Genomic DNA, 15,348 nt, shown 5'->3' with positions numbered 1-15,348 from the left:
TTTCTTTTTGTATTGAGACAATCTTTTGTACATGCTTAACATTTTTTGAGTATCATTATAAACTCATAGTCTTTTCACAAACTTATTTCCATGAACTCTAAATTACTGGGTTTTTATCCCTACTTAATTTACCAGTTTGGCCAGTTTATCACAGTTTGGCCACAGCACCATTGAGCTAACCATTTATTCTTCCAGCAATGGCCCCAGACATCCTTGAAGGCATCCTTGCTTTTCAGCAATAATTGTATATTCAGACTCATCTTGATATTGTCATGCTCTAAAATGGATCAGCAACCCTTTAAGAATCCCTGGTTTATTTGGCACTCCCACCCTTAGCACCCATATACCTGGTATATAGTAGTCTTAATACATATTTGTTAAAGAATAAACAACATTAAAGACCAAACTCTAGACACTAAAAGTACATGTAAGAGCTGGTGGTGAGCAAAAGTGGTACTGCTTTGCTGCTGTAGCAACAGAGCAAGAGAAGACAGAGCTTTTTAAATTTATCTTTCCAAAATGTTATTATGTCCTTGTGTCCTTTTCTTATAATATAAGGTTTCATTGGACACTATAAATATTTGCTACACTGTGACACAAAATACCTGACATTCACTCTGGAGGAATTGCTGATAGACACCTCAGAGAAATAGATAGCTATCCTCTAATACAGCTCAAACCAAGGCAAAACTGGCCTGTGTGACTACCAGTCAGGAAAGACATGAAATTCTTATTAAAAATGTTATGAACATAGGAAAAAAACTGTTTTCAAATTTCAGTCCCTAAATCACATTTGGAGTAGCAGATACTAACTTCACCTAAGCTGCTACTCCCATAGGTAACTCTATGAAGCATGATCCAAGTCAATAGCAACACTGATTTCATATTTATGAATGTATAGTAAGCCAGGCTCAGTAGAGCATGCCTATAGTCCCAACTACTCGGGAGGCTAAGGCAGGATAATTTGCCTGAGCCCAGGAGGCCAAAGCTACATAGCAAGACCCATCTCTACCAAAAAAAAAATGTATATAGAGATATATATGTGGTTGACCAGCCTAGTTATAAATAAATATATATCTAACTAAGTCTTATATTTTTAGGCAAAGACTAATTTCCTTCATATGACTCTAACCATGAAAACATACCTTCAATATTTTGGTGGTTCGATGAAAGTCCAGACTGGGGAAATGACCCAAAGAACATTGAACAATTTTTTCTAGTCCTAAAAAATCAATTAATTAATAAAAAATAAATTTTAAAATGAAAGAAAAAACAGTGTTTCTCATTCAAATACAATTTAATTTTTCTTTTTCATTTAAAGGGCTTTCCAAATAGGATCATTTTTTTGCTACATCATTCTAATTATTTTTACAATCATTATCAATTTGTTAACATTGACATTTCAAGTAACTGGAAAAATGAAGGGGAGAGCTGAAAAAACAATGGAGGAACCTAGGAGTGTATACAAGCTAAACTACATTTAGGTCTAAAAGTGACTTTGGAGGTGACTGCCAAATAGGATTAGGAATGTCAGGGAGAAAATGGTCCTGAAACATGTAGTTTGTCTATCTACATCATCAAATACACTGACAGTTTGTCATTATAGTTTGAGACGTAAGCTACAGTCATTAATGATAAATTTCTCCAGGCATTATTTATCGTTCCTGTATTTTACAGCAGGCAAAGAAAAGGTAGGGAATACAGAAGGGAAGATGTTAAAAGCAAAGTAAGGGTCATACCTAATCTGCAATTTTGCTCATCTGCCCCATGATAATTAAAAGTTGAATAAAGAAAGCAATCAGCTAACTATATTTTTTATCAGCCTAATTTACTGCATAAATGTAATCAAGATACCATCCTTTAAAAAAAAAAAAAAGCCTGTTTCAGCTGTTTTAAAAGCAGTTTTTAATGCAGCAGGCACAGCTACTTGAGTCCTATGCAAGAGTAATAAATTAAGCATTCTCTCCTGTACAAAAACAGAAGTAATCAATATAAGCTGTCTTCAAAATAAAAATAAAACTATTTATGTAGAATAATTCCTGAAGCAAATACAAAAGAATGCTGATTTTTTTCCCTAAAGTGTGATTCTTTAAAAACATGCTGATTAAAAACAAAATAAAACCATAGTTTGAGTTAACCACAGAATTTTTCCCTTAATTGCAAAAGAGTATTTAAGATGTAAGTCTGACTATAGAGCAAAGCTTCATCTACATTATTACACATAGTTATTTAAGTTAGGTAAGACTGCAAACAACCTAAATGTCCAGTAGTAGAGGAATAATTAAATGAATTACGGTAAAGTCAGTAATACAATAAAGTATTATAAGGTCATTAAAATTCACATTTTTAAATTAAAGACATGAGAAAATAACTTTGATAAACTATTACTTAACATTTAAAAACAGGACACAAAACTATCTGCAGGATGATCCCAATTGAACAAAAATAAAAATATAAATAAAGCCTAAAGTAAAATGTACCAAAATGTTAACAATAGTTTTCTAGCAGTGAGAATGTGGATGCAATGTTAGTCTTCCTTAGTCTTTTTTCCATTTCTCTAAATGAACTTATAATGTTGGTAGATAGGGCAAAGGGTTATTTTACAACAACGGCAGTTTTCAAATTTTTTGATTTTCAGATTCCTTTATACTCTCAAAAATTATTGGTGGCTTATACTTATTTATATTTACATGTTAGAAACAAAAATGAAGAACAAAATTAAATATTTATTAATTTGTAAATGACAGGAATAATCCAGGAACATATTAAGATATTTTCATGAAAAACTATTATCTTTTCCAAAATGAAAAAAATTAGTGAGAAAAGTTGCAATGTTTCACTTTTTAAAAAATCTCTTTAATGTGTGGCTTAATAAAAGATGACCATCATCCTATATCTGCTACTGCATTCAATCTGTTGCCATATATAATTTTATTTGAAATATATATCAAAAATCTAACCTCACATAGATATGGAGTTGGAAAAGGGAGGAGTATTTTAGTAGCCTTTTTGGATAATTATGAACATTGATTGGGTACAGAAAATACCACAAAATATGGCACTATGGCATGCTGAGTACTCTGAATTTAAGAAAACTGAAAGGCCTGAGAAATAAGCTTCAGAACCAAGATCTCCATTTGACCTTCCCTCTCACCCCTTACCCCAATTATCTGATATTTTCTTTCTTGAAGCACCTGAAGGGACTCTCTCCAGAATTTCCTTATCAGACTGAGAAAACTTCCTCAAAAACATAAAATAAAATGGTCTTAAAATCCCCTCCCTAGGAACCTCATTAAACAACAGGAAAGATTAACCATCAGAGAAAAGACTAAAAGTCTCTAAGGCCAGGCCAGGACACCATATCCAGACAAATTCTATCTATTCTTTTGACAGCAGCTCCAAAAGATTACCCAAGACTTTATCTGCATAAGACAACTTTTATTCAGAGAGTTCTGTCTCTCATCTTCCCACCAAATCCCCTAAAACTTAGAGGAACTTGTCCCAGGCTATTGCTTTTTGGGCATATTCATTTCCCCCAAAAATCATTTGCTGCTATAACCTCCATCTCCTCTTCCCCTATCAAGAATGGTATATAAACATCTGGACCTTACTGGGTTATTGGGTAATCACACTCTTATGATTTTGCCCCATGTACATTAAATAAACTTTATATATCTTTTTATTCTATAAATCTGTCTTTATTTTCAGCAAACTTTCAGTGGGTGGAGAAGACACTTTCCCCCTTCTACCTCTAAAATATTCCTTTTCAATATTATACCAAAATTACATAATCATCAAGTTTCTTAAAAGCACTTTCCTAAAAGTTGCTTACTTAAAATGTAGAAACTGAAACAAAATTAATGAAGCTTTTGTATTCTGTTACATTAAAACCCATGGTCTATCTTACACTTTGAACAGGTCTTTCACCTATACATGATTTTGTAACATCATGCATTGATCTTTTAGAAAATGCTTATCTACTGAGTTATGCACATTTTCCTAATGCTGACAAATTTCATTATAAAATATCAAAAAATCACCTATCAAGTTAAAAAAAAAAAAAGATGAGACCGGTTTTCGTCCAATGCTTACAACCCAAACAAGTGCACAAGTGCTTTACTCAAAATAAATATCACAGCTGCACACAGCGGCTCACACTTGTAATCCTAGCACTTTGGGAGACTGAGGCGGTTAGATCACTTGAAGCCAGGAGTTCAAGACCAGCATGGCCAACATGGCAAAACCCTGTCTCCACTAAAAATACAAAAATTAGCAAATTAGCCAGACAATGTGGCACACACCTAAAGCCCCAGCTACTTGGGAGGCTGGGGCACTAGAATCACTTGAACCTGGGAGATGGAGGTTGCAGTGACCTAAGATCACACCATTGCACTCCAGCATGGGTGACAGAGTGAGACTCTGGTTCAAAAAAAAAAGATAAATATCACATATCAGTATGCACAGAAATGCTTTAAGCATACTTTCCATTTCATCACATGGAATATTAAAAGAATATATACTCAAAGGTGGAGACTTACTAAAACTAATAATCTTCCTGCCTCCTCAAACACCAATTGTGTTAAGTGAAACTGGCTTCTTTTTATTTTTGTAATTGAGAGTACACATCAGTGAAAAAACACAATGACTACTACATTGTTTGGTGCCACTGCCTTGATTCCTAGTAAGACTCCAGCATTTTACCCACCATTACTTTAGAACAATCGTGCAAATGTAAATACCATGAAATAAACAACTAATGTCTTAGTATTATTATGAAAAATAGTTTTGACTTAACAGATCCTCTAAAAGAATCTCATGGACTCCAAAGGGTTCACAGACCATACTCTGAGAACTATTGTTTTAAAAGAACTGAAAGAATAGTTTTTTTCTTTCTTTTTATTTTTTATTATTTTTGAGAGAGTCTCACTCTGTTGCCCAGGTTGGAGTGCAGTGGCACAATCTCAGTTCACTGTAACCTCTGTGTTCCAGGCTCAAGCAATTCTTATGCCTCAGCCTCCCAAATAGTTGGGATTACAGGTGCCCACCAACACACCTGGCTAATTTTGTATCTTTTAGTAGAGATGGGGTTTCACCATGTTGACCAGGCTGGTCTCAAATTCCCGACCTCAGGTGATCCACCTGCCTTAGCCTCCCAGAATGCTGGGATTACAGGCATGAGCAAACACACTCGGCTGAATTTCTTAAGGTATAACAATTGTATGAAGTCTAATTTCACTAAGTTTTACAAATTCTTCCTTCATGCTATGCTTTTATTTATTGGCAGCCCCTTTATAAATTTGCACCTTCAAGCTATGCTTTAAATTCATTCTTAAAATAATAGGATTCAGGTTAATCTGATTCAATGCTTCTTATGAAATAAAACTTACCTAGAATGTGTGTAAAAGAACATATTTTTGCTACATAATGGACAATTATTAAAAAATATACAATTATAAAACCCTTAAAAATGAATACTCATCTTAGATGTACAAAATGACAAAAATACCTACAATATAATGAAGCCAAAAATTAGTACACTTACTGTAACAGAGCTTGATTTCGTACTGTTTCATCTTGAGACTGCTAGGAAGAAAAACATGTTTTTCCAACTGATAAATGTTAATCCAATGCAACAAGCTAAAAATATTAACATTTAAAGTAATTTTTGTGTTATTCTTTCTTAGCTTCTTTTTTATTGTGGTAAAATACAAATAAAATTTACTATCTGTTTACTATCTGTACATTTGTAAGTGCACAGTTCTCTGGCATTAAGTATATTCACACTATTGTACAACCATGATCACCATTCACCTCCAGAACTTTTTCATTTTCCCAAACTGAAACTCCACACTCATTAAACACTAACTCCCCAATCCCCTCCCCACCAACCATGGCAGCCACCATTCTGCTTTCTGTCTTTATTGATTTACTACTCTGGAAACATCATATAAGAGGAATCATACAATTTTAATCATTCTGAGGCTAGCTTATTTCACTTAGTATAATGTATTCAAGGTTCATCTACGTTATGGCATGTATCTGCATTTCCTTCCATTTTAAGGCTGAATAATATTCTACTGTATGTATGTACCACATTTGATTTATTCATCTATTGATGGACACTTGCAGTGCTTCCACCTTATTTGACTATGGGGAATAACACTGCCATAAACATGTGTGGACAAATACATCTATTCAAGTCCCTGCTTTTACTTCTTTGGCATATACAGTCAGAAGTGAAATTGCTAAATCATTAAGGTGATTCTATGTTTAACTTTTTAAAGGAATAGCCATACCATTTTCCACAGCAGTTACATCATTTCAACTTCTCCACATTCTTGCCAACATTTGTTATTTTCTGGGTTTTTTTTTTGAGATGGAGTTTCGCTCTTGTTACCCAGGCTGGAGTGCAATGGCGCGATCTCGGCTCACCACAACCTCCGCCTCCTGGGTTCAGGCAATTCTCCTGCCTCAGCCTCCTGAGTAACTGGGATTACAGGCACGCGCCACAATGCCCAGCTAATTTTTTGTATTTTTTTAGTAGAGACGGGGTTTCACCATGTTGACCAGGATGGTCTCGATCTCTTGACCTCGTGATCCACCCGCCTTGGCCTCCCAAAGTGCTGGGATTACAGGCTTGAGCCACCGCGCCCGGCCTTTTTTTTTTTTTTTAAATAGTCATCATAATGAATGTAAAGTGGTATTTCACTGTGATTTGGATTTGCATTTCCCTAATGATTAGTGATATTGAGCATCTGCTCATTGTCCATTTTTATATCTCTTTTGGTGAAATGTCTATTAGAGACCTCTACTCATTTTTTAATTCAGTTGTTTTTTTTCCGCTGTGGAGTTGTAAGAATTCTTTATATATTCTGTAAACCAGACATGATTTGCAAATATTTTCTCCCATTCCATTTACATTAAATATATAGATATATTTGAGATTTCTCTAACTTTTTGATGTGGATGTTTAGTGATATAAATCTCTCTCTTAACACTGCCTTAACTGTGTCCCAGAGATTCTGGTATGTTGTGTTTTTGTTCTCATTCATTTCAAAGTATATCTTGATTTCTGCCTTAATTTCATATTTACCCAAAAGACATTCAGGAGAAAGTTGTTTAATTTCCATGTAACTATACGGTTTTGGGCAATTTTCTTGGCCTTGACCTCTATTTTTATTGTGCTGTGGCCTAAGAGTGAGGTTGGTATGATTCCAATTTTTTGACTTTACTGAAAATTGTTTCATATCCAATTGCAGGGTCAATTTTAGAAAATGTGCCATGGGGCAATGAAAAGAATGTATATTCTGTTGTTGTTGGGTGGAGAGTTCTGTAGATGTCTATTAGGTCCATTTGGTCAAGTGTAGAGTTCAGATCCTGAAACTCTTTGTTAATTTTCTGCTTCGATGATCTAATATTGTCAGTGTGGTATTGAAGTTTCCCCGTACTATTGTGTGGGAGTCTAAGTCTTTTATTAGGTCTCTAAGAACTTCCTTTATGAATATGGATGCATCCAAGTTAGGTGCATGAAGATTTAGGACAGTTAGGTCTTCTTGTTGAATTTAACTCTTTTTTACCAGTATGCAATGCCCTTCTTTCCCTTGCTGTGGACTAGGGAAGGAAATGTCCCTCTTTGTCATTTTTGATCTTTGTTGGTTTAAAGGCAGTCTTTTCTGAAATTAGAATTGCAATGCCTGCTTTTTTCTGTTTTCTATTTTTAATTATTACCTCTTATTTCACAATTATTGGAGCCAGAGGAAATAAATGTTATTTTTTATGAACTCAAAAGTTACAAAATTAATTTTCAAGTGAGTTATTAGAAGCCAAATATAGATCTCTCAATTTTAAGAAAAATATCTGGTGTTAATTTTTTTGCTTGGTAGATTTTTCTCCATCCTTTTATTTTGAGTCTATGGGTATCATTGCATGTGAGATGGGTCTCTTGAAGACAGCATACCACTGGGTCTGGCCTCTGTATTCAGCTTGCCATTCTGTGCCTTTTAATTGGGACATTTAGCTCTTTACATTCAAGGTTAGTATTAATATGTGTGGATCTGATCCTGTCATCATGTTTTTAGCCGGTTATTATGCAGATTTGTTTGTGTGGTTGCTTTATACTGTCACTGGTTGGCATACTTAAGTATGTTTTTGTAGTCGTTAGTAACAGTATTTCCTTTCCATATTTAATGCTTCTTTTAGAAGCTCCTGTAAGGAAGGTCTGCTGGTAATGAATTCCCTGAGCATTTGCTTGTCTCAAAAGGATCTTATTTCTCAAAATAACAAACATCACAACTAGAAGAACTGGAGAAGCAAGAGCAAAGCAACCTCAAAGCTAGCAGAAGACAATAAATATCCAAAATCAAAGCTGAACTGAAGGACACAGAGACACGAAAAACCATACAAAAGATCAATAAATCCAGGAGCTGGTTCTTTGGAAAAAATTAATAAGACAGATGGAATTCTAGCTAGACTAATAAAGAAGAAAAGAGAGAAAACTCAAATAAACACAATAAGACATGACAAAGGAGAAGTTACCACTGACCCCACAGAAATGCAAATAGCAATCAGATATGACTAGCAACATCTCTATGCACATAAATCTAAAATTCTAGAAGAAATGGGTAAATTCCTGGACAAATGCATCCTCCCAAAACTGAATCAGGAAGAAACTGAATACTTAAACAGACCAATAATGAGCTTTGAAATTAAATCAGTAATAAACAGCCTACCAATTAAAAAAAGCTCAGGACCAGACAGATTCACAGCTGAATTATAAAAAATGTGCAAGGAAGAGCTAGTGCCATTCCTAATGAAGTTATTCCAAAAAATTGAGAAGGAGAGAATTATCTCCAACTCATTCTATAAGGCCAGCATCATCCTGATACTAAACCTGGCAGAGCCACAATAACAGAAAAAGAAAACTTCAGGCCAATATCTTCAGTGAACATAGATGCTCATCAAAATCCTCAACAAAATACTAATAAACCAAATGTGAATTAGTACATCAAAAAGCTAATTCACCATGATCAAGTAGGCTTTATCTCTGGAATGCTTCAACATACTCAAATCAATAAATGTGATTCATCATGTAAACAGAACTAAGAACAAAAACCACATGATTATCCAAATAGATGCAGAAAAGGCTTTCAATAAAATTCAAATCCCTTTATGTTAAAAACCCTCAATAACCTAAGCATTGAAGGAACATATTTACCACCTATGACAAAGCCACAGCCACCATCAAACTTCATACTGAACGGGCAAAGGTTGAAAACATTACCCTTGAAAAAATCAGAACAAGACAAGGATGCCCTCTCTCACCATTCCTATTCAACATAGTATTGGAAGGCCTGGCCAGAGCAGTCGGGTAAGAGAAAGAAATAAAAGGCATCTAAATAAAAAGAGAGGAAGTCAAACCATACCTGTTTGCAGATGACACGATTCTATATCTAGAAAACCTCAGTCTCTCCCCAAAAGCTCCTTGAGCTGAGAAGCAACTTCAGCAAAGTTTCAGAATACAAAATCAATGTACAAAAATCAGTAGCATTTCTATACACCAACAGCATCCAAAAGAAACACAATCCCATTCACAATTGCCAAAATAATAATAATAATAATAATAATAACTAGGGTTCCAGCTAACTGGGGAGGTGAAAGATCTCTACAATGAGAATTACAAAACACTGCTCAAACAAATCATAGGTGACACAAATAAAAGAACATTCCATTCTCTTGAATAGGAAGACTCAATATCATTAATATGGCCATATCACCCAAAGCAATGTACAGATTCAATGCTATTCCTATCAAACTACCAATGACATTCTTCACAGAACTAGAAAAACTATTCTAAAATTCATATGGAGCCAAAAAAGAGCCCAACTAGCTAAGGCAATCCTAAGCAAAAAGAACAAAGCTGGAGGAATCACACTGCCCATCTTTAAACTGTACAAGGCTACAAAACCAAATTAGCATGGTACTGGTACAAAAATAGACACATAAACCAATGGAACAGAAGAGAGAGCCCAGAAATACAGCTACACACCTATAATCATCTGATCTTGGGCAAAGGTGACAAAAACAAGCAATGGGGAAAGAACTCCTTACTCAATAAACGATGATGGGATAACTGGCTAGCTATATTCAGAAGGTTTAAACTGGACCCCTTTCTTATACTATATATAAAAATCAACTCAAGATGGATTAAAGATCTAATATAAAACCTAAAACTATACAAACCCTGTAAGACAACCTAGGAAATACCATTCTGGACATAGGAACTGGCAAACGTTTGATAATGAAAATTCCAAAAGCAATCACAAGAAAAGCAAAAACTGATAAATGGAACCTAATTAAACCAAACAGCTTCTGCACAGCAAAAGAAACTATCAACAGAATAAACAGGCAACCTACAAAATGGGAGAAAATGTTTGCAAACTATACATCTGACAAAGGTCTAATATCCAGAACCTACAAGGAATTTACATAAATGTACAAGCAAAAAACAACTCCATTAAAAAGTAGGCAAAAGACATGAACAGACACTTTTCAAAAGAAGTCATATGTGGCCAACAAGCATACAAAAAAATGCTCAATATCACTAATCATTCAGGAAATACAAATCAAAACCATAATGAGATACTAGCTCATACAGTCAAAATCACCATTCTTAAAATTAAGTTAAAGAATAACAGGCCAGGCACAGTGGCTCATGCTTGTAATCCCAGCACTTTAGGAGTCCAAAATGGGCAGATCACTTGAGGTCAGGAGTTTGAGACCAGTCTGACCAACATGGCAAAACCCTGTCTCTACTAAAAATACAAAAATTAGCCAGATGTGGTGGCAGGTGGCTGTAGTCCCAGCTACTCAGGAGGCTGAGACATGAGAATTGCTTTAACCCAGGAGGTGGAGGTTGCAGTGAGCCGAGACTGTGCCACTGCCCTCCAGCCTGGATAACAGAGACTCTATCTCAAAAAAAAAAAAAAGTAAACAAATAACAGATGCTGGGAGGTTGAGAAGAAAAGGGAGCATTTATACACTGCTGGTGGGAGTATAAATTAGTCCAACCATTGTGGAAAGTGGTGTGGTGACTCCTCAAAGAACTAAAAAAAGAACTACCATTCAATCCTACAATCCCACTAGTAGGCACTGACCCAAAGGAATATAAATCGTTCTACCATAAAGATACATGCACATGTATGTTATTACAGCACTGTTCACAATAGCAAAGACGTAGAATAAACCTAATTGCCCATAAATGGTAGACTGGGTAAAGAAAATGTGGTAGATATACACCATGAAATACTATGCAGCCATAAAAAAAAGAATGAGATCATATTGTATACAGCAACATGGATGGAACTGGAGGCCATTATCCTTAGCAAACTAATGCAGAAACACAAAATCAAATAACATATGTTCTCACTCATAAGTAGGAGCTACATCATGAGAACACATGGACAGAAAGAGGGGAACAACAGATACTGGGGCTTACTTGAGGGTGAATGGTGGGAGAAGGGAAAGGTTCAGAAAAAAACTGTTCATGTACTATGCTTAGTACCCAGGTGATAATCTGTACACACACACACACACACACACACACACACACACATAAATTGATTCTCAGAAATCTACATGCAGTTTGAAATGATATAAATGTCAAAATCATATTTTAATAAACCAAAAAATAAAAATTCTTAGTGTGTGTGTGTGCACATGCACACGCATGCGTGCACATACACATACATACACTCACACACATAAGATAACAAAAGTGTCTTTTCAGTGGCCTATATCTCAAATTACACCATATAGACTAGTATCTTCTTCACAAGTTTAAGAAGAATCCCTAATATAAAATGGAGATAAAAATCATAATGATTAAATCCTGTTTTAACCTCTGTTCCACTCACATCTGCATCTCTACCAAAGGGCGAAAAACATAAGAGATGTAAGAGTGGACAAAAGAAAACACAGTTCACCCTTGAACAACACAGGCTTGAACTGTGTGGGTTCACTTATACATGAATTTTTTTAAACCCCTGCAACCCCTCGGAAAGCAAGACCAACCCCACCTCTTTCCTCTTTCGCTTCCCCCGTCTACTCAATGTGAAGATGATAGGATGAAGATCTTTATGATGAACCACTTGCACTTAATGAATAGTAAATGTTTTCTCTTCTTTATGATTTGCTTAACATTTTCTTTTCTCTACCTTACTGTACTGTAATAATATAGTATATAATACGTGTAAAAGACAAAATATATATTGACTGTTTATATTATCAGTAAGGCTTCCAGTCAACAGTAGGCTATAAGTAATTAAGTTTTGGGGGAATCAAAGTTATATTTGGATTTTTGACTGCAAAGGAAGTCAGCATCCCTAACTCCCAAATTGTTAGGGATCAAGGGTTAACTGTATTTTAAATTCTCCCTCCTAAAACAATGATTTTCATCAAAGTTGCAGCAAAGAAATAGAATGACTGGTTAAGAGGTAAAATTTGATAAGAGAAGAGAAAGGAAACAAAATAATAGACAAAAAAAGAGTTATCAGTAGTAATTTGCCACTATGAGAGACAGCATTTTCAATTTTTAATGAGAAAGTATTCAATCAACACACTACACACCTGTAATATTGTATCCTTGCTAAGAACAGGCATCACCTTATTTTTATTCATTTGCTCTTGCAGATCTTCTCTGATCTTAAACCCAAGTTGAATCTCAGGAGAAGGCATGCCTACAATGAAATATAATCATAAATCATTTGCAATAGTTTTATTTCTCTGCTTTGACAATAATCCAAGAATTTTATAGGCATGCAAAATGTCATTAAGAAACATCTAGCATATCATAATTTCTTTATTTCTTCTAAAAAATATGGGATACATGTGCAGAATGTGCAGGTTTGTTACACAGGTATACACATGCCATGGTGGTTTGCTGCATCTATTCACACATCCTCTAAGTTCCCTCCCCTCACCCGCTCCATGCCCCAACAGCCATGGTGTGTGTTGTTCCCCTGTGTCTATGTGTTCTTAATGTTCAACTCCCACTTATGAGTGAGAACATTCGGTGTTTGGTTTTCTGTTCCTATGTTAATTTTCTGAGGATAATGGCTTCCAGCTTCATCCATATCCCTGCAAAGTACATGATCTCATTCCTTTTTATGGCTGCATAGTATTTCATGGTATACATGTACCATATTTTCTTTAGCCAGTCTATCATTGATGGGCATTTGGGTTGGTTCCATGTGTTTGCCATTGTAAACCATGCTGCAATAAACATATGTGTGCATGTGTCTTTATAGTAGAATAATTTATATTCCTTTGGGTATACACCTAGTAATGGGATTGCTGGGTCAAATGGTATTTCTGGTTCTGGATCCTTCAGAAATTGCTGTACTGTCTTCCACAATGGTTAAACTAATTTACATTCCCACCAACAGTGTAAAAGCATTCCTATTTCTCCACAGCCTCACCAGTATCTATTGTTTCCTGACTTTTTAATAATCACCATTCTGACTGGCATGAGATGGTATCTCACTGTGGTTTTAATTTGCATTTTCTGATAATCAGTGATGTTGAGCTTTTTCTCATATGTTGGTAGTATATCATAATTTCTTAACTGCCACTTTCATGTGTTAATATTTTTAAATCATTAAGAGAAAACACATACACTATACTAAATGAAATAATACTTGATATTTCTTTGTCTCAGGATGAATAAAAGCAAACAATATGCATAGAAAGTATACAGACTTAAACACCACTTGAATAAATTTATGTTCCTTTTAAAATTCATTTTAGGTCATTTTTTGAAACTCATGCTAGTACAGAACTCAAAAAAGTCAGAGTTTTTGTCATCAAAATGGCAAATTGAGCCCATATTTTAACTTTAACCTTCTAAGTTCATAGAAAAATATCCAAAGAAATTATAAGATTTTTTGGTTTTTGAAAATCTGAAGCAACAATGGAAAGAAAAGGAATATAGATATATACCCCCTATAGATCAAAAGATGGGAATGGATTCAAGGAAACCCAAATAGTAGTAAACAGCTTGTTATAGACTGAATGTCTGTGTATGTCCACCCCAGCCAAATGCATATGCTGATGCCCTAACCCCCAATGTAATGATATTAGGAGGTAAGATCTTTGGCAGGTAGTTAGGTTTAGATGAGGTATTGAGGGAGAAGCCCTCATAATCCCTCCTGGGATTAATATCCTTATAGAAAGAGAGAGGAAGGCCAGAGCCCTCTCCCCCTGAGCACAAAAGGGAGGTCATGTGAGCACATAGCAATGTAGCAGCCATCTGCACAATCCAGGAAAAGGATTCTCACCAAGAACCAAATCTGTCAGCACCTTGACTTTGGATTTCCCATCCTCCAGAACTGTGAAAAATAAATGTCTGCAGTTCAAACCACACAGTCTATAGTATTTTGTTATAGCAGCCCAAGCTAAGACACAGCTTATCATACAACACAGGAAAAGGAAGAGCTCTCTCAGAAATAATTTTATATATACATGTATATACACATAAATACATTTCTTCCATTAGAATTCCAGAAAACCACCCAGTTCAGAGAAAATCCCCCTAACAAAAGTTGGAAGAAGGTAAACTGGAAGACCACTGTGATAAAGTATCATACTGCATTCAGCTTGCTGTTTGTATCAAAGAAACTTAGGACGAATGCCATGGCCAATTACTCTGTATAACAAGATATCTTCCCTACTATATATAGAAACACAATAAAGCTAAGGATGATAAAATAATATAGTGATGAAATAGTCACAGAAATAGACAAATAGTCAATGAAACAAAACAATGAATAGAAAATGAATATACATACATACATGTATATGGAAATTTAATATATGACAATGGTATTTTAAACCATGACAAGATGGATTATTCAGTAAATAATATTGGGAAAATTAACCATTTCAAAAAACAAAGTTTGAGTCCCACCTTTCCCATATGCCAAAATATTCCAAACATTAAAAATATAAAAGCTACAAATATAATCAATGAAAATAAAGATTAAAAATATATCTCTATGGTTTTTAGGTGAGTGAAGTACTTCTAAATCTGATAGAGAAACAAGAAACCTTAAAAGAGAAGACTGACAGCTCTTACTACACAAAACTTAAACTTTCTTCACTGTAAAATATATCATAAATATTAAAAGATAACCAGAAAACTGGGTAAAACTATTCACAACGCATATATGACAAAGATTTGCTATCTTTAATATATAAAATGCTGTTGCAAATCAATAATAAAAGAATAAATTGGAGACAGATGCAGGCAATCCATACACAAAAAAAAATTATGAATTTTTGATATTAAAATAG

General features: G+C 34.7%; 1 protein-coding gene across 1 annotated transcript in view; it reads right to left on the bottom strand.

Annotated features, from left to right (window-relative positions):
• The window catches only part of ANKRD31 (ankyrin repeat domain 31), a 188,008-nt gene that overhangs the window by 152,193 nt on the left and 20,467 nt on the right, over nucleotides 1-15,348 (bottom strand). Inside the window, exons 3-5 of the mRNA XM_074384703.1 lie at nucleotides 12,625-12,734; nucleotides 5,543-5,580; nucleotides 1,146-1,222 (exon numbers count right to left, since the gene is read on the bottom strand). Coding sequence (XP_074240804.1) covers nucleotides 1,146-1,222; nucleotides 5,543-5,580; nucleotides 12,625-12,734 — 225 coding nt within the window. The remainder of the gene's footprint in view (nucleotides 1-1,145; nucleotides 1,223-5,542; nucleotides 5,581-12,624; nucleotides 12,735-15,348) is intronic.

The sequence above is a fragment of the Saimiri boliviensis genome, chromosome 1, assembly GCF_048565385.1.
Source record: "Saimiri boliviensis isolate mSaiBol1 chromosome 1, mSaiBol1.pri, whole genome shotgun sequence".
In the NCBI taxonomy this organism is placed as follows: Eukaryota; Metazoa; Chordata; class Mammalia; order Primates; family Cebidae; genus Saimiri; species Saimiri boliviensis.
Note: the sequence above shows the minus strand (reverse complement) of the source record. Positions and strands in the feature narration are given on the sequence as shown.